The sequence below is a fragment of the Hemiscyllium ocellatum genome, chromosome 17, assembly GCF_020745735.1.
Source record: "Hemiscyllium ocellatum isolate sHemOce1 chromosome 17, sHemOce1.pat.X.cur, whole genome shotgun sequence".
Classification (NCBI taxonomy): Eukaryota; Metazoa; Chordata; class Chondrichthyes; order Orectolobiformes; family Hemiscylliidae; genus Hemiscyllium; species Hemiscyllium ocellatum.
Genome location: NC_083417.1, coordinates 50,443,778 through 50,470,221, shown reverse-complemented (window position 1 = coordinate 50,470,221; position 26,444 = coordinate 50,443,778). Strand labels below are relative to the sequence as shown.

General features: G+C 41.6%; 1 protein-coding gene across 3 annotated transcripts in view; it reads left to right on the top strand.

Annotated features, from left to right (window-relative positions):
- Positions 1 to 26,444, top strand: part of dpep2 (dipeptidase 2) — a 61,373-nt gene that overhangs the window by 12,021 nt on the left and 22,908 nt on the right. For 2 of the 3 annotated variants that reach the window (XM_060838142.1, XM_060838143.1), the window contains exons 4-7: positions 464 to 593; positions 695 to 836; positions 7,683 to 7,752; positions 26,225 to 26,401. In XM_060838142.1, coding sequence (XP_060694125.1) covers positions 464 to 593; positions 695 to 836; positions 7,683 to 7,752; positions 26,225 to 26,401 — 519 coding nt within the window. The remainder of the gene's footprint in view (positions 1 to 463; positions 594 to 694; positions 837 to 7,682; positions 7,753 to 26,224; positions 26,402 to 26,444) is intronic. The other variant, XM_060838144.1, reaches the window with a different exon arrangement.

Genomic DNA, 26,444 nt, shown 5'->3' with positions numbered 1-26,444 from the left:
CTGAGATTTACAATATAAACAATAGTATTTAAAGAAGAATAATTATATCCATGGGGTGGTCTTTAATAGCCTAAAGGGTAGCAGAGGCAGAAACCCTCATGGCATTTAAAATGTACTTGGATGTGCACTTGTGGTTCTGTAACCTACAAAAAACCTCCAACTGTTCAAGAGCTGAGCAGTGACTTAGCTTGTTTTTGGCTGGCATGTCTACAATGGGCAAAATGGCAGATATCTGTATGCATTTCTAACATTTCTGGAAATAAGGCGCATAGAGGTGCATAGAGATAATGGCTTTGATCCTCCCAATATTTGAATCAGCTAATTTCTCAGGTTGTCTATTTTATATATACATCACTCAAAAAGCATGATGTTTCATCTTACCTTTCATCTTACTCAAACAACAGCATTCTCAAAAATCACAATACATGCAATAAATACAACCTGATTTCATTATTCATTGTAGGTGTGGTCTTCATTTGTACTGTGCTCAGCCCAACACAAAGATGCTGTTCGTCTGACCCTAGAACAGATAGATGTCATCAAACGGATGTGCATGAAGTATCCAGACTTTGAGTTGGTCACAACTTCAGAAGGTACCTATTGTGAATGTCTCATCTGGAAATTGGGCATTTTTGAATTTATGTCTATGATAATAAATAATGATTCATCAATGTGTGAATTTCTTTGATTCTAGGCATTAACAAGACTAAAAAAATAGCGTGTCTCATCAGCATTGAAGGAGGACACTCCATTGACAGCAGTCTGGCAGCCTTAAGGATGTTTTATGAACTTGGAGTGCGCTCTATGTCATTGACGCACAACTGCCACACACCATGGTATGACATTTAGTTCAACATCTTTCATAGTGTGATGATAAACAGAAATTACTGTTTTGTGCTTGAATTTTAAAAATTCCGATCTTGGAACCGACTGCCAGCATTGAGCATGTTCAGTCATATTTGGAGCAAGGCAGAGCTGGAGTAATATCCCTTCTGGAGAGATAACAAGATACCTTTAATGGCAATCTCATGAAGTTGCACACACTGAATTTAGTTCCATTTTCCTGAGTTGGAAGCCACAGTTTCCCAGGTCATGAACAAGTGTGTGTTTGATTTTGGTCTGGGAACTAGATTCAGATTATTTTCCACAATCCTTACAGCCCTGGGAGAGGTGATATTTTTATCTGACTGTTGTAAGCTGAGCTTACAATGAACCGTTTCCTCTGGCCTTCCTGCCTGACCAATCTCATGCAAAGTCTCTATTCTATAGGTTTTGTTACACATAATTGTTGTACATCATGACATAAAGACCACTGGTTACTTTATTATACAGGCACTGAGTTTTGTTAGAGCCTGACTGGCTTTTAGGATCTTCACAAATTTCCTGATGGTCCCATTTTTTAAGCTCATCTTAAAGGTGCTTTATAAGAGCATTTTACTAAAAACATTTTGCTCAGTTATTGAACAGACTATTTTTCTGACATACATTTTATTTTGCAAAGTCTACAGTGAAGAAACAGGCCATTCAGCCAATGGTGATGTTCATGTTCTAGATGAGCATCCCTCAGAATTTCTTATCAAACTCTTCTTTATGTACTCTATTTCCTTCTCCCTGTTATGTTAATTTTGATTCCCCTTAAGTGCACACTCACACACTCCAGGTAATAGCAAAAGTAAATTCTAATAACTCTGTATTCCTAGGGCAAGATGGTAGCTCAGTGTTTAGCATCCTCACAGCACCAGGGACCCAGGTCAATTCCACCCCCAGAAGATTGTCTGTGTGGAGTTTGCACATTCTCCTCATATCTGCGTGGATTTCGTCCGAGTGCTCTGATTTCCTCCCACAGTCCAAAGATGTGCAGGTTAGGTAGACTGGCCATACTAAATTACCCGTAGTGTCCAGGAGTGTGCAGGCTAGGTGGGTTAGTGATGGAAAAGTCAAGCTTACAGGAATGAGGTAGTGGGGTGGGTCTGGGTGGGATGTTGTTCAGAGGGTCAGCGTAGACTCATGGGCCAAATGCCTGCTTCCACACTGGAGGGATTCTATGATTCTATGATACTTCCCTTTGAGTCCTTCTTTTGCACAAGAATACATATTTGCTGCTAGTAAATGTTGCCGCTACTTTCCAATGTCCCACTTTATAACTTATTTTTCGAATACACTTTAGTGAAATCTGTCTTCATACCCTTGTGATTGTCAATCTGATCTCACCTATATAAGTGATTGAAATCACTCCATTGTTATTGCAGTACCTTTCTTCCTGTATATTCTGTCCTACAATATAGCTATTACTACTGTGTCTTTCAACTATTCCCAAAAAGTAATTTTTAACCTTTTCTATTTCTTATCTCCATCCATTCTGATCTTGATTTTCTGAACTAAGGGCATTTTTTGCTACTGTAACTGATGCCATGTCTACTTAAGAGAGATACTGTATCACCTTCTCCTAGTTTCCTGTTCTTCTTAAATGTAAGTCATACTTATTTATTTCTACTTGCATTGTTGACTCATCTGTTTTGTTATGAAGGTCACTTTCAGATCCAGATTCTTTACTTCTGGTTTTTCACCATTCTTGCAAACTGTGGCTTTTTATGCTGGTGGACTGTAAAGTTTATGTGCTCTATCTGTTTCTGCCACAATTCAATTATCATTGCCCACAAAAGTGGGTGGCATGGTGGCACAGTGGTTAGCACTGCTGCCTCACAGTTCAATTCCCACCTCAGGTGGCTGACTATGTGGAGTTTGTGCATTCTCCCCGTGTCTGCATGGGTTTCCTCCGGGTGCTCCGGTTTCCTCCCACAGTCCAAAACTGTGCAGGTTAGGTGAATTGGCCATCCTAAATTGCCCGTAGTGTTAGATGAAGGGGTAAATGTAAGGGAATGGGTCTGGGTGGGTTGCGCTTCAGCAGGTCGGTGTGGACTATTGGGCCGAAGGGTCTGTTTCCACACTGTAAGTAATCTAAGTAAAAAAAAGCACAAGAAATTAGAGCACAAGTAAACAGTACGACCCATCAAGTCTGCTCAGTGATTCAATATGGCCATGATTGATCATTTTCCTGTCTGCTTCCCATTACCCTTGATTCTCTGAGAGATCAACATACTTATTTTCCCCAGCTTTAATTGTATTCAACAATGGATCCATAGACCATTGGGGCAGAAAATTTTAAAATTTCACATTCATTTGAATGAAGTAATTTCGTCTAATTTTAGACCTAAATAACCCTACCCCCTTTGTCCTGAAACTGCCTGAATGTTTCAGATCCCCTGATAAGTGGAAACAATCTCTGTGATTACCTTATCAAGCCCCTTCAGAATATTGTACTTTTTAAATCAGATCACCTCTATCTCTGCAAATTGTAGAGAATATATACAGACTTACTCAGATTCTCATCATACAGCAATCCCTTCATCCCAAGCACCAATCTCGTAAACCTTTGGAGTATCATCTCTATTGCAAGTAAAGACAATAAGTCCAAACCAAAAACCCACTGATATTGCATTCTGGTGAAACCTGATTGCAACATACTTCTGTTCCAAAATGTTGCCTTGCTACATCAACCATTAATATTTTTCTAAAAGAACGATCTGTTGACACATGTTGCTGGGTCTTTCTTTTCATTGGTTAGTCACAATGTATTAATTTAAAAGTCAATGTTTTATCCTAACAGGTAATTAGTCTTGTAAAATTAAGTGAAGCAGTGTTGAAATTCTACATAGTGAAATCATGAACACCACCACAAGATATGCTACTTTCTAAAGCAATACAAACTCCTTTTATTTGAGTTGGTGCATGTATAGTGATTTCAACATACCGTTTGTTTACAGTCACTGTGTAGGTACCTCAACATTGAAATTGTAGAATTGGAGAATGATTAGATAAAAAGGAGGCCATTCAGTTCATTGAGCCTCTGCCTGCTTTCTGCCTGCAACTTATCTAACACACCCCTCAACCTGGCTCCAAAGAAATCACTGAGGTGCTGGTTATGAAATCTGTTGTCTTTTGATATGCTTTTATGGACTCCAGGAGCTGATCAGCACAATGTAAGAAAAACCAATGGACAGAAGCCATGCAGTAATTGGTCACTGAAAATGTAAACAAGTGGCCTGTATCCACTTCACTAATGTTGGAATTGATTTGGTATTCGATTGTTTATTAAATGTGGAGAAATAAAGAATGTATATGTTTCACATCAAAGAAAAGTGTCAGTTAGCTCAATGCAGTCAACAAGAACGAGATTCAGAATGTTTGACATAAAATTGTACAAACAAACTAAAAATTTTGTTGTTTAATTACAAATATAACAATTCTCCAAAAATATGACAAGGCCAAAAGGAAGCATGGTCTGATTTCAGCCTAAGTATATGTTTAAATGTACTAGGTATTAATTTTGGAATCAAGAATCTCCTTTTCAGGATATGCTATTTTCTCCAGCGTGATTTCACAGACCTTCCTGGTTCCTTCTAGTTGATGCTAAACCATCCAGCGCTCCCCCCACCACCTGCAGAAATTGAAGAACTGCAGCATGGTGGTTGCCTTTGCATTTTCCAGCCAAAAGGTCCATTTGTGTCCTAACTTTACAGGTTATGTGTTTGTAATGTAAAGAAAGAGATGTGCTGTAAATAGTTTACAAATTCCAAAGCACCAATTGGATCCAGTAAGAGTGTACAGGTGGGGAATTGGTTAGGATTTCTGGATGGGAAATCAAATAGAACACATACATTAGAAATCTTGCTGGAATTAAAATAGTAGCAATATTTATAGAACAGAAAAGTAATAAAGAGTATGGACATAGTAGATAAGTGGCAATCGGTTTTTAAACAAAATTATTGAAGAACTTTTTGGTAAATCAGACAGACAGCGTGGTCCCGGACTAAATGTGGCATTTTACAATGTCATAAAGCATCTCGCAGAATTATAAGAAAAAAAGTGTAAGCAAATGAAGGTGGGGCAGAGGAATAGGGCAGGAGAGTTTTGCTTAACAAATTGAGGAACAAGGAGTGAATGTAAAACCTGAAGTCAAGGTGAATGGGTAAGTAGGCTGTGTACACACCAATTTCCCTATCATTTACATTAAGTCATCCATATTATCATTACATTTACACAATAAAATACAGAAGAGAAAGTGAGGTCTGCAGATGCTGGAGATCAGAGCTGAAAATGTGTTGCTGGAAAAGCGCAGCAGGTCAGGCAGCATCCAAGGAACAGGAAATTCGATGTTTCGGGCATAAGCCCTTCATCCTGAAATGTCGAATTTCCTGTTCCTTGGATGCTGCCTGACCTGCTGTGCTTTTCCAGCAACACATTTTCAACAATAAAATACAGCACAGGAACAGGCCCTTCAGCCCACTAAGATTCTCAACCTACTGCCCATATGTGTTTTCTGTCCCTTTGTTCGCCTCGTGTTTACATGTCTATCAAGATAAGTTGTAAATGTTGCTAATGTCCCTGCCTCTACCACTTCAACTGTTCCAGGCTCCCATCACCTTCTGTGTGAACAATTTCCCCTGCAATTCTCCCCTGAATTTTCTCCTTCTCACCTTGCCCTCTTATTGTTGACCTTTCCACCATGAGAAAAAGCCTCTGACTATCCACCCTATCTATGCCTCCCACAATGTTGTCATCTGCAAAACTTACTAAACAAGCTACCTGCATTTTTTTTCCAGATCATTGATATATATATATTACAAACAACAAAGGTCCCAGCACTGATCCCTGTGGGACACCACTAGTTGCTGATCTTCAGTTAAAAAGGACTCTTCCACCCCTGCCACTTTGTCTTCAAAGACTAAGCCAGTTTTATATCCATCTAGCCAGTTCACCCTATACCAGTCTGCCATGAGGGACCTTATCTAATGACTTACTAGAGTCCATGTAGACAGTATCCACTGCCCTTCTCTCATCAATCATCCTTGTCACCTCCTCAAAAAACTCAATCAAGTTGGTGAGACATGACTTCCCTGCACAGATCCATGCTGCCATGACTAATAAGCTCATTCGCTTCCAAATGTGAATAAATCCTGTCTCTCAGCATCTTCTCCAACAGCTTCCCCATCATTGATGTCAGGCTCATCGGCCTGTAATTACCTGGATTATAAAAGCAAATTACTGCAGATGCTGGAATCTGAAACAAAAGATAAAGTGCTGGAAAATCTCAGCAGGTCTGGCAGCATCTGTAAGTAGAGAAGAGAGCTGACATTTTGAGTCTAACTGACTCTTTGTCAAAGCTTTGACAAAGGGTCAGTTAGACTCGAAACATCAGCTCTTTTCTCTCCTTACAGATGCTGCCAGACCTGCTGAGATTTTCCAGCACTTTATCTTTTGATTACCTGGATTATGTCTGCTTCCCTTTTTAAGGAACAACACTGGCCATTCTCCAGTGCTCAGGGACCTCACTTGAGGCCAATGAGGATGCAAAGGTATCTGTTAAAGCCCTAGCTAGTTCCTCCCTTGCCTCTCACAGTATCCTGGGATAGATCAAATGTGGTCTTGGGGACTTCTCTTCCTTGATCCATTTCAAGTTAAGTGCATTAGTCAGGGGTAAATGTAGGGGAATGGGTCTGGGTGGGTTGTTCTTTGGAGGGTCGGTGTGGACTTGTTGGGCTGTAGGGCCTGTTTCCACACTGTAGGGATTCTAATCTAATTAAAAAAAGACACCCAACACTTCCTCCTTCATTATGCTAACCTGCCTGAAAGTATTCCCACACCTTTCCCCAACCTCAACATCCCTCACATTGGTGAATACTGATGTAAAATATTCATTAAGGATCTCACCCAATGCCTCGGCTCCATACATGACCTCCCTTCTTTATCATTGAGTGGGCCTATTATTTCCCTCACTATTCTCTTGCTCTAATATATGTTTTAAATGCTTTGGGATTCTCCTTAATCCTGCTGGCCAAGGAATTTCATCACCCCTTTCAATCCTCCTAACTTCCCATTTGAGCTCCTTCCTTCTTTCTCTAAATTCTTCAAGTACTTGGGGCGGTACGGTGGCACAGTGGTTAGCACTGCTGCCTCACAGCGCCAGAGACCCGGGTTCAATTTGCACATTCTCCCCGTGTTTGCGTGGGTTTCCTCTGGGTGCTACAGTTTCCTCCCACAGTCCAAAGATGTGCAGGTCAGGTGAATTAGCCATGCTAAATTGCCCGTAGTGGTTAGGTGAAGGGGTAAATGTAGGGGAATGGGTGAGTTGTGCTTCGGTGGATCAATATGGGCTTGTTGGGCCGAAGGGCCTGTTTCCACATTGTAAGTAAGCTAATCTAACTTCTGTGGGACTAGTTTAGTTTGGTACTATGTTTGGCATGGACTGATTGCTCTGAAGGGTCTGTTTCCTTGCTGTATGACTCTGTGACTTTGTTTGTTTTTAATCACCTACACCTTAGGCATGCTTCTTTTGTTTTATGGTGAATACTAAAAATATTTTCTATCAGGGAACCTTAACTAAACCCAACAGTGCAGTGACGCAAGGAAAGGGAATATAATAGAATACTGTGGACTCAAATTTGCCACACGGTGCACATCTGTTTGTGACCGTGTGGGTACTATATGTTGTCACATTTGATTGAGCAGTTCTAATGGTGAAGTGCATTTAGAAATGTGTAAAGTTCTGTCGGTTTGTTAGTAATTGTATAGATTTGACCTTTAAAATTGGAAAACACAATCATTCTTATTTATATTTTCAGGGCAGAGAGTGCAACAGAGAAACACAACAGGCAGTCTCACAGAAATGCCAGTTTATCTAAATTTGGCCAGGTAAGATTTCATATTTGATACATGTTTTTGAGTTTTGCCCTTGTTCGCAATGATGTTACAGCTAATATTAATTTCTGTCCATGATTAGCCAATGTCAATCCATCCCATTCAGTTTGTACTTATGCTCTAGCATTTCTTGTAAGTAAATTTCAGCTTTGTGTGCGGCACGGTGGCACAGTGGTTAGCACTGCTGCCTCACAGCGCCTGTAGACCTGGGTTCAATTCCCGACTCAGGCGACTGACTGTGTGGAGTTTGCATGTTCTCCCCGTGTCTGCGTGGGTTTCCTCCGGGTGCTCTGGTTTCCTCCCACAGTCACAAAGATGTGCGGGTCATGTGAATTGGCCATGCTAAATTGCCCATAGTGTTAGGTAAGGGGTAAATGTAGGGGTATGGGTGGGTTGCGCTTCGGCGGGTCGGTGTGGACTTGTTGGGCCGAAGGGCCTGTTTCCACACTGTAAGTCTAATCAGTATGTGAAACTCACCCCAAGGAATACAATATGCATCTTGGGTACAGATAGATGGGATTGGATTTTCCCCAGAGTCAAGCTGACTTTGAAAGGCTTTAAAAGTGATCTTCCAAAAAATGACGTTTATGTCAAGGAAGGGGAACAGGTCTTGAATCAGATGGCTGGGAAACCGAAATCAGTCAGTCCGCTTGAAGGCAGTACTGAATTTGAAAGGATTCCATTGTCATTGTTTCACGAACATTAACCAGCAGAGTGGATGTCATGATATTCTCCACTATCAGGATGCTGCCTTAAAGCCAAAAAGATTCTCTATCAACTATAAAAATGAGTAATAGGGAATGTAAATTTCATTGCCTGTAATTCCAGGTACTGGTGGGTTGTATCCAAGAGCACATCCCATTGGATTTTCTTAACAGTTGACTGTGTACTCATTAACAAATGTTCACAAAGCTCAGAACATAATGCTCAACATTTCATGCAATTCCATGAATGAATAGCATTTATTAAACAATGTTGAATGTGCGAAGAGTTGTACTAATAACCAATTAAGATAATCACTTGTACAGGACCCAGTCAAAAACAGGAAGAACCTGTCCAGGCGTTGCACCTTTTTCAACTAAACAAAAGTGTGGGAGACAATGTTTCCCTGGAACATTACACATGGCAATGGCTCAGCTAATTAGAGGAATTAAATGTAGCCTGTTGGACCCTCCATGGTAACCCCTTAATCAATCAGAGTTCCCTTCCTAACTAATCAGCACACTTTCTGATGCAGTAGAAATAGTTGGTCCCTGTGAAATTTGGTATTCCTGCATTCTGTCCTCATGAGTGGAAAATAAAGCTTTACCAGCGTATCTTTTAGTACAGGAATACTCAACTTTATTTTGTTTTTATCTCTGTGTGGCACTTGAAGTCTTCCCACTATTGGTGGGTGAGGTAGCATGGGAGTATAAGGAGGGACGCCTGTGATATCGCTAAGAGATGACAAATGGGCTTTAAGTCACACACAACTGAGATCGCCTTCTAACCATCCTCTGTTAGCATCTTCCCATCTCCATGGGCCCAATTTGATCATGTCCCCGCCTCTCCTGAACGAAAATCACGTGCAGGCATTGTTTTGAATGGGTTTGGATCTGCCAAGTCAGGAGATCTCCTGCCTCTGGAACACTGTTTGGAACTACAGCAGTTGGATTGGCCAGGAACTGTACAGTTCAGAAAAGAGCAACTGCACTGATGTAGAGCTGAATGTATCTGAGGTCTGATGCAGGATTGAAGAGTCCAAGGTTAGTTGTTCTGGAGAAGGCACCAATTACTCAATATTGTTAACAGAATAGAGGACTCAGACTTGACTGCTATGTTTGGGCTTGTCAACAATTCCAGGATCTGTGAACTCTGGATCAAGCTGGGAAGAGAGAATTTTATAAAATGTTTATATTTAACTGTTTCAGATGCTTATTAACCTAGGCTAGTTTGCAATGCAGGTTGAATCCAGCAGAATGGGTTCAATTCCTGCAATGGTTGGGGTCAGCATGAAGGTCATGCCTTCTCAACCTTGCCCCAGGTTGAGTGACCGTCAGTTTAAACTCATCACCAGTCATCTTTCTCTAACAACAGTGCAGCCCCCCTAAGGTCTTCTGGTACTAAGGTCACTACCAATGAATGTATTCAATGGACTGTCCAGGAGGTATTGCCCTTATATACAGAGGAACATTGCATACATAGTTGAACATGATTGAGAAATATTCCTGTCAGCCTAGCCTGATTGGCTTGATGTATTTAAAACCCATTTATTTCTAAACTATTATATTATCCATCTCTGTTATTAATTCACTGTAAGCAACTCTGAATTTTGATATAATTTTAAATATCTACACATTAAGGAACATGATCAATGTGAAGAAGCTTTTGTTTGAGTGAGAGAAAGGCTGAGAGAGCACTTGTAGGAATTTGGTTCAAGTGGTAATTTGTTGTACCCTGGCTGAGGAACAGGGCAGGGGTGTGTTGGTGGATATCTGTGAGGGTGTGCTTTAAGTAGGGTAGCTACTGTAAGGAGTAAAGCCACTTGAGTAAGGGGTAATCTGGAGAGAGTGAAAGGCCTGGTTGAGGCTTTGCCTGTATTGACATATCAGCAGAGTGGTATCATGAACCACAACATGAAATGATTGCAGAGAAGGAAGATGATTCATGAATAAGATTAGGGATGGCACAGTGGCTCACAGCGCCAGGGTCCTGGGTTCAATTCCTGCCTCAGGCGACTGTCTGTGTGGAGTTTGCACGTTCTCCCCGGGTCAGCATGGGTTTCCTCCGAGTACTCCAGTTTCTTCCCACAATCCAAAGATATGCAAGTTGGGTGAATTGGCCATGCTAAATTGCCCATGGTATTCAGGGATGTGTTAGTTAGGGGTAAATGTAGAGTAATGGGTTTGGGTAGGATACTCTCGGCTGAACGGCCTGTTTCCACACTGTAGGGATTCTAAGATTAGTGAGAATTTCCAATCTTTGAAACAAAACTAAGGTATTTAGTTTGTGATAAGGTCTCTAGTCATCTTTTTTCTCCTTTCCTTAAAATAGCTTGTTACATAAGATTTAGACTGATTAAAAAAAATATATACTTAATTGTGAAATGTACTTGTTAAATAACAAAGCAAAGGCAGAATGGGTGATGTATTGTTGCTGTAGCATGTGGGTGCTATTTGACACCAAGGTGAGCTAGGACAAACACATCTGTAGTAAATGCAGCGTGAGGAACCTCCGATCTTACTTGAGGAGTTGGAGTCTGAGCTGCAGACATTGCACAGTATCAGACAGGCAGAGGATTAGCTAGACACATGGCTGTAGGAGGTGGTCACATCCCCTAGACTACATAATTCAAACTTAGTTTGGTGATAAGGGACAGAAGGCTGTGCCTGTACTTCATGCAGGTATGGTGTCCCAAGGAGTAACTTTTAAGGTGTCTTAGCCTCAAAAATTGTCCAACAGTCACAAGGTTTTTGTAAGCTGTCTATGGTTCTTTGCAACCATGATCATGAGTCCCAAAGGCTGTATTGCCCTTCCAGTGCCAGGCTGAAGACAACACCACAGGGCTGGTGAAGAACCTGGAGTGGCAGAGAGTTGTCATGTCCATGATGTTACTAACATTATTGACAGAAGTGGAAAGGAGATTCTGCTGAAAGAATTCATTTCGGAGCTGCACAACACAGGAGAACTTCCAAATTAATAATCTTGGGATTACTACCTGAGCCATGGGAAACCTGGCATTGGAAAATAAATCAATAAGTTCAATGCGTGGCTCAAAGGTTGATGCAGGAAGGAATGGATTTCAGTTTAAAGTTACTGGCACATGTACAGAGGTAAAAGGAAGCTGTTCCAATGGAGCAGGCTTCACTTAAAATATGCTGGGACTAGTGTCCTGACTAATTGAATAGCTAGGGCTACAGAGAGGACTTTAAACTAAATGGGGAGTGTGGGATTGGTCTTGACGAAGACATACTTAGGCTTACAAAGCAAAATGACTTGGTTGCATTGTAGGGCAGCTATTTAGACAATGACACCCAGTGTGGGAAAGGAAGTAACAGGGGTGTACAAATATAGCAAAACCAATAAAAAGAATCAAAGAGGAAAGAAATGGTACAAAGATAACTGTAATGGTTCTTTCCTTAAATGCACACAGCATTTTGAATGAAATAAATGAATTAACAACACAAAAGTAGAGTTTAATGTGTTTGATCTTACAACCCTTACGGAAACAAGCATACAAAGAGATCAAACCAGGGAATTAAATATTCAGGGTAATGCATCTTTTCAAAAGGATAGATGGAATGGAAAGGGAGAGAAGCTGAAGGTGTTAATTGGGCATAGAATAAGTATGATAGCGAGAAATGATCTTGGATTAGAAAATGTGGAATGCTTATGGTTGAATGTAAGAAATAACAAGGAGCAGAAGGTGTGCACCTTCTACAGGGTTCATGACGGTCAAAATACTGTAGGTCAGAGAATAACACAAAAGAGAATGAGGACATACGAAAATGGCTGTACATCAATTATATGTAACTTTAATTTTCGATTGGGAAAATCAAATTAGCAGAGGCAGCTGTGGACAGAATTCATGGAGTGTTTTTGAGATAGTTTCTGACAATGATACATTGCGGATCCATACAGGGATCAGGCTGTATTGGATCTGGGAATGTGTAAGGCAGTTAATAAATAATCAGTGTAAATGATCTCCTAGGAAAAAGTGACCATGACATAATAGAATTTAGAATTCAGATCGAGAATAAGAAACTTGGGTTGAAAACAACTGTACTAAATTTATTTTTTAAAATTCATTCATGAGCTATGAGTGGCTCTGGCTGGGCCAGCATTTATTGCCCAGCCCTAGTGTTGATGTATATTTTGTTCCACAAATCTGGCCGACATGTTTCTGTACAACGGTAGATGCTTTATTATCGGACAGCCGGTGAGAGATTCTCAATGTCCCCAAAAGTAGTTGTGCATCTACTTGTGGTGACACTGCTCCATGAATCTCTGCTTTACCTACAAAGGCAGTACCTTTTATAGGAATAATACAAAAGGTCTATAAGTCACATGGTTGATTGTGTTTACATTGTTTAAGATCGGTAATGGTAATTTTACAAGCCCCGGTGATAGTCGATGTCCTGTGATAACTAGTGGATGGATTACAGGGACTGGGTATTGTATTCTTCATAATCATGTGTTGATGGGAAGAGATTTCAATAGAAGACTTTGCTTGTTCCCAATGTGGGATTCACATACCTATGTTAGTAGGAAGGGGAAGCATGTTAATGGGAGCAGAGACTGTTAATAGGGTTATAGACAAGGCTATCAGTTTTGTCCAGGGAGGACAGATACCTTTGTCTGAGGTTGCAAGTGGACTCTCAATGTATGTCTCCAGAGAAATCAGTTCCCTGAGAGTCAGCCAGTTTCCCCTCTCCCCTGCTGAGGTGTCCTGTCTCATTCTGTAAGAGGACAGGTATGCAATTGATACTGCGGAGTGTTCTTTTCGCAGTGGAATGTTTAACCCTTGAGTCCCCAGTATGCCATAAAAAAAACAAGTGAAAAATGGAACTGATCCCTATGTGGTTTTCTAACTTCCTCATTCCCTCCTGTTGATCATTCGAAGATGAACCAGTTTTCCTCAGAGCCTATAACAAAAACACTCCGACAACAGTGACCATAAGCACCGGAGCACTAGAATGCAGGCGATTACAATTAGTATTATAATTACGATATGTGCCAGCAGGCCTCTCAGTCTTCCAAGAATGCCCCCTAGTGGACACCCCTCCATGCCATTGAAAAACCCATTGTCAATAGTTTGGAGAGTCTGGATTTCCTGTGTGATGTGTTTAGAGAGATCAGTGATGTTAGTTGACTCGTCAGGGATGTAGTTGCAGCACTCTGCCCAACAATAGCACCAGGCACCACCCTCCTTGGCTAGCAGGAAGTCTAGGGCCAAATGATTCTGGAGGGCCACAGTCCTAACTGCAAGTAGCTCTGCGTTAATTTCAGTTAAGGCACTAGCCGTATCATTGGCGACCCTTTCCCAAATGGTCCTGAGCTTACTAAGTTCATGGGCATGTAAATAGATTGCTATTGGAGGAAAGAACATTCCCACCCAGGTGAGGAATTCAGTGAGGGACCTTCTGGCTCTCGGGGGTGAGGGTAAGTTGTCCAAAACGCGAATGCGGGGTACAACGTACCCCATGTAACATGACCGACTCCAATCAGAGGGAAGCCAGGGGTAAGCCTTCAACCTCTAAATAAAATATGTGCCACTGTAAGCTGTGAAGGTGGAAACTGCAGCCCCCTACAACCTGGGAGCAGGGTTATTTCAGAGGCAGCCTGATGTTCTGTTTGGGACAGAAGACCAATTAAATACAAAGTAGCCATATTCTGTTAAAATTCTGAATAGGTTCAACCCAGGGGATAGCAAAACAGCACTTGTCCCCATAGAAGTACCTTTAGAAAGTTTCCCTTCCTGCCTGAACCAAATGGTGTTGTTGAGAATGACAAGGGAGGGAGGTCTATGTGATTGGTCGTAATTAGTTTGATACCAGTCCCTGAATAAGGTCGGGTTATACCCTGCCGACTGTCATTCCCGTGCATCAACGCAGTAGCCATTCAGCCACTTTGTACCAGTGAAAAGATATGGGCCACAAAGGGATCTCGCATCCCCCCCCCCCAAGTGGGGTGGCATGTGGGCACATATCCAGCAGCGGGTATCTCTTCCCATGACACGGGCTGTCTGGTAGGCCAGGTGCAAAAAGGCATTATGCATAATGGTGTCAGTTTGAAATCCACCTGTTCCCAAGGCCATATTCCCCAAAGTCACCAAAGTCACAAGTATGGAAAACATCTTCGTCCTTACTGGTGTCAGTTTCCACATGGACTCTTCTGTAGTCGGTTCTGTGTATCCACAGGGGGTAGTCTTGTACCTTCATAGCTTTGGGGGTGGTCAGCAGCACCTGAAACAGCCCTTTTCATCTTGGTCCCAGCTTCTTTCATTTGCAGTCTTTTATCAGGACAAATTCCCCAGGCTCAGCAGCGGGGTCATCCCCTTTAGGCAGATTGTCACTTGCTTTGTAAGCCTGGCATACCTGTGAATACAAACTCTGGAGAGATTTGGTTATCCACTGCAGGTATGGCCTCATCTCCTCTCACAGGGTGTTCATATCTAGTCTCTCAGGGAGGGAGGAGTTGGACTATCCCAGGTCTTCATGGGGTCCTCATGGGCTTCCCGTAAACCACTTCAGCAGGGGACAGACCGGTTTTGCTTGAAGGGATAATCCTCATGTGGAACTGGGCCAAGGATAGGACCTTCAACCACCTTAGGCCCGTTACCTGTTTTAGCTTTATCAGCTTTTTTTGAAGGTACCATTTGCTTGTTCCATCACTCCAGCTGCTTTTGGGTGGTGAATGCTAGTTCCCCACAGATCCACTGGTTACTTTTAGCCACAAACTGTGGCGCATTGTCTGAGCTTATTGTTTCTGGGAGTCCGTGGCGGGGAATTATTTCCCTCAACAATATTTTTCCCACTGTTGCAGCTGTGTTGTCCCCTGTCGGGATTGCCTCAATCCATTCGCTGAAAACATCTACTATTACCAAACAATATTTATAACATTGTACTCTGGGTAATTCTGTGAAATCCAGTTATAGACAATTGAAAGGCCCACCAGGCAAGGGATTAGTCTCAGAACCGCAAGACATCCCTTTCCCAGCATTTGTCTTTTTGCGGATCAAGCATGCTTTGGCTTGTATCTCGGCCATTGTGTTGGGAATCAGGATGCCACCAAGTTTGCAGCAAAGTGCTGACCATTCCCTCCTTTCCTAGGTGTGTACAGTCATGATTGGTAAAAGCAAAGAAGGAACACAGACCTGTCCCCACAGTTTGGTATGAACATCAAGGGTGCACCCCAACTGTGTCCCACAGCCTGTGTTCCTCTGCAGGGGCGTCCCCCTGTAAGTGAAGTATCTCACCCAGGTCTGGCATACCCATCCTCATACGTGTTGTAACAAGGTGTTGCTGTGAGCCCAACTGAACCAGGAAAGTGGGTGTAAGGCTGCCCGCTTGGCAGCGGCATCAACTTGCGCATTGCCCTTGGAGATTCTGTCAGTGGCACCAGTGTGAGCTGAACATTTGATCACCGCTGGGCTGGATGGTAACTGGGAGGCCTGTAAAAGATCATGCACAAAAACAGCGTTACTAATGGGTTGCCCCATGGAGGTTAAAAATCCCCTATGCTCCCATCGGATGCCATAGTGATGGGCAACGTCAAAAGTGTAGCAAGAGTCAGAACTCCCTTCTGCCAGGATGCAAGCCCAAGTGAGGGCAAACAATTCAGCCTTCTGTGCTGACAGTGGAGTCTCAAAGCCTGCATGTTCAACCACTTCAGGATCCATAGCAATCGCACATCTGGAGCATTGCTGACTGTGGGCGAAATAAGGGAGCTGCCATCCACATAGAAAGTGAAGTCCGCATGTTCAAGTGGCAGGTCTGTGGTATTCTGGTCCCGATGAAATTCATCAGTATTGGCTGAAGGTGCATTGTGATCGTGGGGCGGCTGAACAAACTCCGTTTTTGTATGACTTTTAGAGTGTGATTTGGGGTCATTCTAGCCATCCCCATCCCAGTAATAAATAAGGGCTCTCCGCATCTGTGTCCTGGTGTTCTCAGACCAATCCATGTTATATGTGTGTACCATGTCCGTGACACGTGAGGTGTCCTCTTTGAATCTGTCATTTAAATCACTAATGTGGACTGGTTCCTTTCTGTCACCCTAGCCCATTTGTTCCTGCCATTTAGTAACTTCTGCTGGTGACAAGATCATAAAACAGAGAGCAAACTTATCCCGGTTGTTGCATTGTCCATTTGAATTGTGTGCCGGATGTATTGGGTGAATTGGGCAGGTTTATCTTTAGCGATCTGGAGCCTGATTCATTATCATGATAATCTCTTGGGGTTTCCAGGAGAGATAGACTCTGATAATTGGTGCCTCATCTTTCTCATCTGCCTTGGAGTTCAGTAGCTGTCTGATGGGGGGCATAGTTTTGGGGGGGAGGGGTGACATGGGGATGGTGAAATCGAGTGCAAAGGTAATAGGGTGCTGCAGTTTCCTACAGCACATTTTAACCCGATCAGCTATACAGGGACTCTGGTAAAGCAGCAGGGACAGAGTCATAGGTGGCTCAACAGGAGGCATCGGTGCACTAGGGTAACATCCCCATTGCCCCTCTACCTCAGTATTGTTTCCTCCCTCCTCAAACAGGGATGGTATGCCAAACCTGAGCTCGAGATCCTGGGAAGTGCTTAGGTTCTCTCCACAGATTTTTGCTTTAGCCCCTCTTGTTTATCTTATTCAGCTTTAGCTTCTTTATGCTGTTTCTCCTGTTCCTTTTTTTAGCATGCCGTTAATACAGTTTCAACATCTAAGAGAAGTATTGCCTCCATACTATCCAGAAATAGTAGTGTAAAGAATCTCAACAATTAGATTTATCCTACTCTTAAGCAAACTTATTGAGTAAAAAAATAAAAGTGGCTGCTGCACAGAAGGTTACTCAACCCCTTGTTTCAGTGCCAGTGCGTTGCATGAGGAACACACAGTCTCACTTTCCCTTAATGGTTCCTCACTTGCTATGCTATCTACATGTTTCCTCATATTGCCGTAATTACTGTCGCTGACTGAACATTAATCAATGCAGCCACGCTTTAGAGTAACCATAATGCAATGACACAGATTACTGACAATATGGAAAGGTATAAAGCTTTGCCAATTAATCAGTTAATTAGCTGTAATAATGCAGTTCAGGATAGTACAAATTGTTTTAAAATATTGAGTAAAAGCATATTTAATGAGAGATGGAAACTGAACAAGTGATTAGACATCATACTGTGAAGTAATAAGAATGAACAAACAGATTGCAAAGTCACAAATGATTCAAATTTGCTTAGTGTTGTATATATGAAATTGTATCAGGATTGTTCAATTACATGCATATCCCACTTAGCTGAACAAATCACAAGATTTTTCCATCAAGGAAGAGTTTTGTTCAGAGTCTTCAATATAAACTGGAAATTCATTTCATCAAAATCCAGAGCTATAATGTAGAATGTGCACAGTTTCCAACTCTGAACTCCATTATAATTACTTGGTTCTTATCTATCAATTTAAATCCACAATTTGTTTTTTTTTTCAAGCAATTCTGATTAGTCATTGCTCATTTATAATTCCTAGGCTGTGAAATGACTGTGGCAGCATTAATAAAAGTCTTGTCAAGATGCTTCGTATGTACAAATAATGACTAACCCAAAGACACAGATAATTACAACGGTATCTTGAGAAGGTGATGGTAAACCACCAACTTGAACTGCCACAGTCCATGTGCTGTAGGAAGACCCACAGAGTCTTTAGAGAGGGAGTTCCAAGACTTTGGTTTGGTGACACTGAAGGAATGGCAATGCATTTCAAAGTCAGGATGATGGGAGAGAACTTGCAAGTGGAGGTGTCCATATGTCTGCTGCTCTTGTCCCTTTGAATGGAAGGGGCTGTGGGTTTGGAAGTTGCTGTCTAAGCAGCCTTAGTGAATTTCTGTAGTGCTTCTTGTGCATGGTACACACTGCTATCACAGATTGTCAAAGTAGAGGGAGATGCTTGTGGAAGTGGTGCCAAATAAGTGGGCTGCTTTGTCCTGGATGGTGCCAAGTTTCTTGAGTAGTAAAGTAAATCATAAAGGAATGAAGGCAGTGTGTGCTAGACTGGACTGGAAAATGAGGTTAGCAGAAAAGACTGTTGATGAACAATTGCAGAGGTTTCAGAAAATAGTTTATGATTTTGCAACAAGGATGTATTTTTGGAAGGAAGAAAGATTCTCGGAAGTAAAAATGCCGATGATAGTTCACCAGGAAGTCAAGGACACCATCAAATTGAGAGAAGAATATCATACAACGTGGTACTTGTGATAAGCCAGAGGATTGGGAATCTTGCAATTAAGGAAAGATGACCCAAAATAATCAAGTAACTATTGCTAGAGAAAAAGTACAAGGGAAACTAATAGTGCTAAAGAGCAATAGGTCCCTTGGACCTGATAGGTTGCATCCAAGAGTATTGTTGACAGTAATGATGGAGATAATAGATGCACTGGTAGTAATCTTGCAAAAATCCTTCAGAATTGGAAATGTTCTAGAGAACCGGAAAATTTGCCAACCTTATTCAATAAGGAAGGGAAACCAACACAATTAACTATGACAGTTAGCTCAGTTGGCTGCATGGCTGGTTTGTGATACAATATGATACAAACAGTATGGTTCAATTCTCGCAAAGGCTGAGGTTAGCATGAAGGACTCTCCTTGTCAATATCTTTCCTTCCTGAGTTGTGGTGACCCTCCGGTTAAGCCACCACCGGTTGTCTGTCTGTCTCTCTCTCTCTCCCTACTGAGACAGCAGCCCCATGATCTAGTAAGACTATGGAGACTTTACCTTAGTCAGCTTAACACCTGTCATAGGGAACGTATTTGAATCTATTATAAAGACTTTAATAGCAGAGCCTTTAGAAATATGTAATATAATTAAGCATGGCTTCATGAGATTGAAGTCATGCCTGACAGAATAATTAGAATTATTTGACAAAAATATTATTTTGTCGGAGGCAGCTCAGAAAATGTTTACTAGGATGATCCCTGGTGTGGAGGGATTATCTTATGAGCAAAGTTAAACAGGTTGGGACTCTACTCACGGGAGATTGGAAGAATGAGACGTAATTTCATTGAGGCATGTAGGATTCTTAAAGGGGCCTGCCAGGGTAAACGCTGAGATGATGCTTCCCATCATGGGAAAATCTAGGAGCAGGGGACATAGGGTCAGAATAAAGCGGTGCCAATTTAAAACTAGGATGTGCAGGAATTCCTTTTCTGAGAGACCTGTGAGTCTTTGGAACTCCTTGCCACAGAGAACTGTGGGGGTAGAGTTCTTGTGTACATTTATGGCTGAGGTCAGTAGATTATTGGTCAGTAGAGGAATCAAGGGCTACAGGGAAATGGCAAGAAAGTGGATTTGAGGAATATCAGATCAGCCATGATCCTATTGAATGGCAGAGCAGGTTTGAGGGGCCAAACGGCCTACTCCTGTCCCTATTTCTTATGGTCTTATTTTGATAGCAACAGGATAGATAAAGGAGAACCAATGGATATAATGTAATGGCATTCAATAAGGTACCACCCATAAGGCTACTTTGCAAGATAAGGGACCTAGTGTTCCATATAGCACATTAGCATGCATAAAGAATTGGCTAACTAATAGAAGACAGAGTTAGAATAAGGGAGGGATATTCAAGATGTGTCTCCAGAACAAGTGAAGTGTGACCGGGATCAGTGCATGGATCACAACTGTGTTTATTATTGTTTTGAGACAAGTAGTGGAGAAATATCAGGAAGGTCAATACATTATGAAGATTTTAATCATTGAGCTAGAGAAGGCTTATGACCAAGTGCTTCACAAGGAGGTCTGGAGATCTCCTAGAATTTGTGGTGTCCCTGAGAAGTAACTACAATAATTATCGACATATGTAAGGAGTTCCAGAGTTACAGTGAGAAACAGTGTGAAGGTTTGTGACAGTTTTGAAGCCAAAGGTGGATCATATCAAGGATAAGCACTGAGTCCCTTTCTCACAACATGTTGAATGTTGTAACTAAAGCAAGTGAGATGGGAAATGATGTTTGCAATTGACATTGGGCGATGTGGTGGGACTGATGGGAAGACAATCGAACATCTGGAGAACTAGAGATAGACCTTGGAAGGTGGCTTCTGACGATCAATGAACATTCATAGACAGTCAGATTGGGACAAGGAGCGAGCATCAGAGTGAAGGGGGAAAGGTTTGAGGTGAAAACACAGAGAAAATGAATATTTTCAAGTTCCTGGGGTCAGTGGTGGCAGAAGATGAAAGTTTGAAAAGAGAGAAATTAAGTAATAGATTAGCTCTGTTTGCAGTATTTGGAAAAAGTACAGTTGAATGTTACATGATAGAAAACTGTTGCTGAAACTGAAAGGGAGAATCACAAGGCATTTCAGAGACTGACCTTGTTATCTAATCAAGAAGGAAATATCAAGCAGACAAGACCAGTGACTGAATACCATTGAGAGGTAAGTGCTGAGATGGATATCGTGTGGAGAAAAGAGAGAACAAAATCAATATCCAGCATATCAGGATATTGTGAAAACATTGAAGGAAGTAACTGAAAAAGATGGAAGTGGGTAGGGTTGTCTGTTGGGAGGGTGGGGGAGAGAGAGAGACAGAGAGAGACAGAGAGAGACAGAGAGAGACAGAGAGAGAGAGAGACAGAGAGAGAGAGAGAGAGAATGAGAATCGGGTGGTGGTGGCAGCAGTGATCAACTAGCATTGTGATGAACCCACGTAAAATGGGAGAAGCCAAAAGAAGAAATAGGTTTGTTATATCAAATCATAAGCAGTTAGAAACTTCATTTTGCAATATTATAAGTAGCTGCTGTTCACCACGAAAGGCGATCATTAAGGTGGCATACTAACAATTCTTGCCCTAATTCTTGCTCAGTGTGATTTCCTTCTGCATCTATGTTGTGAACAGTAGTGCACTCTGCAACTCTCTCATCTGGGCAGGATTTGTAGACCCCGATGAGAGAGTTGCAGAGTGCACTACTGTTCACAACTCTTCAGCATTCTGTGGTCACAGGCAGCAAGGCCTGGATAATATCTTCTTAGCAGATTTCATAAAAACAGATTCAGCTGTCAGGCCACCATTGTGGAAAATACAAATCGTTAACTGACTTGCTGGCATCATATGGTGCCCAGGCCAATGTTCTGAGGTTTAATGATGCATACTAAAGCACTACTGTAATAGATTAGGATGTTGCACACATTTCCCCTATTTACACATGTAGACGAAACAAGTTGTTCAATGCTACTTTTTCACTAGCAATGCTAGTTGCAAACAACAGAGCTCAGTACAAGCAGGATATGGAAGCCTCTTCAAAATGAGGTGTGAGAACATAGCACTGAGGAAGATAATCAGCCAAGATTGACAATAATGGAGCAGGTTTGAGAGAATGAATGGTCTCTTCCTGCTCCAATATTCCTATGTTCCCAGAAATTGCTATCAATGAAGAATTGAAAGGAAGCGAGGGAGGAACTTGGAAAAGTTACAACCATTGTGGAAATGGTAGTGAGAAAGTTGTTGAAGCTGTAAGCTGACAAGTCTCTGGCTTCTGACGGACTTTTATCCTAAAGTCTTCAAAAATGCAGTGAATGAGGTAAGTAATGTGCTGGTTATAATTGCCCAAAATTTCCTGATTCTCGGAAGGTGTCATTAAATTGGAAAATAGTGAATGAAACTCCTTCATTCAAAAGAAGAGGGAGACAGAAACTAAAGCTCTACCGGCCACTTAACACTTACCTAGAGAAGACGTTCGAGGTTATCACTAAAGATGATGTAGCAGGACAGTTAGTAAAATGCAAGGTAATCAGTCAAAGTCAGCATGGTTTTCTGAAAGGGAAGACCTGTTCACTCAATTTATTGGAGTTCTGTGAAAATGAAACATACTGCGTATAAAGTTGAACTGGTTGATTTGAGATGGTAAGACACAGGAGCAGAAATTGCCTATTCAATCCATCAAGTCTGCTCCTACAGACAATGAGATCACGGCTGATCTGATATTCCTCACTTTCCTGCCTTTTCTCCCATTATCTCTGATTCCCTTTCAGATTAAAAATCTGTTTATTTCAACCTTAAATATACATAAGGAGCAAAACTTGAAGTCATTTGTGCTGAACAATTTGCAGATTCACTATCTCTGAGAGAAGAAATTCCTCCCCATCTCTGTCTTAAATGGGCAATCCCTTTTCTGAGATTATGCCCTCTGAACCTAGATTCTCCTGAAAGAGAAACATTAACTCTGCATCTACACTGGCAAATCCCCTAAGCATCTTGTATGTTTCAATAAGGTTACCTCTCATTCTACAAAATACCAACGAATTCAGGCCAATCCTACTCTATCTAACCCCACAGAAAGTCTCTCTATTCCTGATATAGTCTAGTGAACCTTCTCTCGACTAATTAATGCCTTGTAAAGTTTTAGCTAGACCTCCCTATTTCAATGAGAAAGTGAGGACTGCAGATGCTGGAGATCAGAGCTGAAAATGTGTTGCTGGAAAAGCGCAGCAGGTCAGGCAGCATCCAAGGAGCAGGAGAATCTATGTTTCAGGCATGAGCCCTTCTTCAAGATTCCCGAAACGCGAGTCTCCTGCTCCTTGTATGCTGCCTGACCTGCTGCACTTTTCCAGCAACACATTTTCGGCTCCCTATTTCAATACTCTGCATTGAAATGAAGGCAAAATTCCACCTCCTGTACCTAAATCTTCAGAAGACATTTGATAAAGTACTAGATCAAGAATTATTGTGGAAAATACAATGAGGTATAGAGAGTAACAAATTTCCATGAATAGAAGTTGGCATCTATTGTGTCTAGCTAATAGGAAACAAATAAATGGTCCAATTTCTGGTTGGCAAGATTGTAATGGTTTAGGTGCCACAGGGATCAGTGCCAGAGTGTCAGTTTTAAACAATGTATATAAATGCCTTTGATGAAGGTACTGAAGGTATGATTGCAAAATGCAATGATGTCACAAAGACTGGTAGGGAGGTAAATTGTGAAGAAGTATAAGGAGGTTAAGAAAAGGCACATAAAATCTGAGAGAGCAAAAGTCTGCCAAATGGGCGATAATTTTGGAAAGTTGTAATTATCCATTTTGGTAGAAAGAATTAATAAAGCATTTTAAATGGTGAGAGACTGCGGAGTTCTGAGATGCAGAGGGAGTCAGAGTACGTGAACCACACGAAGTCAGCATACAAATAAGTAATTAGGAAAATGATCAGAATGTTTGTTCCAAGAGGAATTGCGTACCAACATATGCAGGGATTGCTTACATTATACAGAGCGATATTGAGGGCACATCAGACTGTTGTGGATGGTATTGGTCTGCTTATTTAGCAAGGACATAACTGCAGTAGTTCAGTGAAGTGTCAGTAGAGTAATACCTGGATTAGATGGATTGCCTTATGAAGGACAACTAGTCAGGCTAGGCTTGTAACTGCTGGAACTGAGATCTTGAAACTTGATTGAAACATTTCAGACCTGAGCATCATGACAGGGTGGATATGGAAAGGATGTTTCCTGTTGTAGGAGAATCTACAATTATATCATCACATTTAAAAATCAGTCGCCCATTTAAGATTTTTTTCTCACTGAAGGTTTTGGATCTTTGGAACTCTCTTCCTGAAAAGGCAGACGAAGATGAAGCTTTAAGTGTTTTTTTAAGGTAGAGGTGCATAGATTCTTGATAAAGAAAGGGATGGGGGAGAAGTGAACGTTTATTGGGGTAGGCAGGTCAAATAATCAGATCCGCCATGATATCATTGGGTGGCAGAGCAGACATAAGGGCTGACTGGTATAATCCTGTTCCTGATTTGTATGTTTCTTGATATTCTTTCTGGACTCCTGAGTATGTATCTCCTGAGTTGTCAAAGGTCAGGAAACAGCTTTGAAAAATAAAACAAACTGCTGATGCCAGAAATCTGAAACAGTGTGTTCATAAGAAATAGGTAGATTTATATTGGGCATTCTGGGGACTCGAAATGGTGTGAGCAGTTCTTCACCAAGTATTCAAAAGCTAAGTGTTGCTGTGCACTCAGCATCTTATGTTACATTGGCACTATGCATTTCTGAAAATGTGTTGCTGGAAAAGCGCAGCAGGTCAGGCAGCATCCAAGGAGCAGGAGAATCCACGTTTCGGGCACTGTGCATTTCTGTCATCCTTACAAAAGTAGTAGAATTATCAACCTTTATGGAGTCTGAGATACCACAGGTCGAGAAAATAAATTATAAATGGAGAAGGGAAGACATGAAACTGTGACGCAGGTTATTGAAAATCTATACTAACAGCAATATTATTATAATGGCAGCAACTGATAGTACCTGCTATGGACTGAGGCTTCTAACCAGAGGGCTAACTCTGTATTTCAGTAATGAACTGCAGCTTCACTGCCTTATCAGAATGAAAGTAATCAGCTTCCTCACACTTTGCATTTACAAAAATTCAAAATGGCTAGATAACATTACTACATCTATATTTCCATGCTTCTCTGTTAGTTTTTACTCATTATCTATCCACAGATTGCAAAGCTCCTGTCTGTTTTGTAGTTTGGAAAGTTTCATTTTTTAATTGCTGTTCCAATAGAGTAGTTCTTGCTTCCTTACTGCTGAATTCAAGCTTTCAAAGTGTAGTATACTGCGTTGGAAGCTTTGGAAATGCTTTGAGCAGTACACACCTTGAGCATAGAAGAGTAAATTTGAGTGGCATCCCCTGGGGAAAATAAATCTGCAATCCACTTACACACTTTTATATGTAATGTGGTTGTCAGGGGTTCAGGAAGACTTAGAGTTACAAAAATGCACCCACTTGAACTACATCCTCAGAATGCCATGTTGCTGAACCACTCAATTGTACAATCGCTTGATAACCCAGCCCACTGGCAATGTTTATAAGTAAAGCCCTATGATGTCTCAGCACAATTACATTCCCTTACTGCTTCTTAAAGGTCGTGGTCACAATTCTCAGAACGAAGTGGCACGTGCTTTGCCTATCTTGCACTCCAGCTCTGTGTATCCACCCTCCCAACTGCCACCAAACAGAACTCTCCTCCTCTGGTGAGCCTAGTGAGAAAGGAAGGACTGGGGAACTTGGCATGTTCTAGCCAGCCATTGATCACTATTATTTTGGCAGTGTCTGAAGCATCCAATCTGCTGCATAGACCAACCCGTTTGATAGGCTACTTGTCCAATAGTTGCTGCTTATCTGGTAGTATGCTTGGGCCAGCTTGGAACTTGGAGGGGTGCAAGCTTGCCCCTTGTTTATCCCCTTTCTCAGGTCTTAGTAAGTCACTGTTGTCATGCACAGTGGATCATTTTTTACACAGCACGCTACTACAAATAATGGCCAGTTCATCTGTTATTTTGAGGGAAAGTATTGCCCAAACCAGTAAGAAAAGCCCTCGGTTCTTTTTCAAACTAGTGCCCTGGAATCTTCTATGTACCTGTGACGATAAGACATTTTCAGAGGTTCACACCCAGCCCAAGCTGCTGGAGGTGAGGCATCCCATGTTTGGTGACTGGAAGTGTTCTAAGTGCAACTGGTTTTGGAAATATCAGTCCAACAGTCCATCAGTCCAAACTTTACTCAGGCCTAAGGATTCTGAATGGGGCAATGAAAAAGCTGTCACATTGGAAGAATGGCTATTTGAGGCTGGGCATGAGGTGTGTTATATCTGCTTCTGGAAGAGTTTATTCCTTACCTCCAACAGACACTTTGATGAACATGAAAGTTGCAAGTCAGCAGATTTTCATGTGAGTGCTCAAGGAGACTGACATCAATAAACTGTGAAAATTTAATGTTGAATTTTAGGAGGTTGTGAAGGAGATGAATCGATTGGGAATGATAATAGATCTGTCACATACTTCCAGTAACACAGCAAAAATGGTCCTTAACATCTCCAGGGCACCGGTTATCTTCAGCCACTCATCGGCTTACGCTATCTGCCAACATCACAGGAATGTTCCAGATGAACTTCTCAAGATGATCGTAAGCAATTCAAACTCAATTCTATGATGATGTTTCTCTTTAG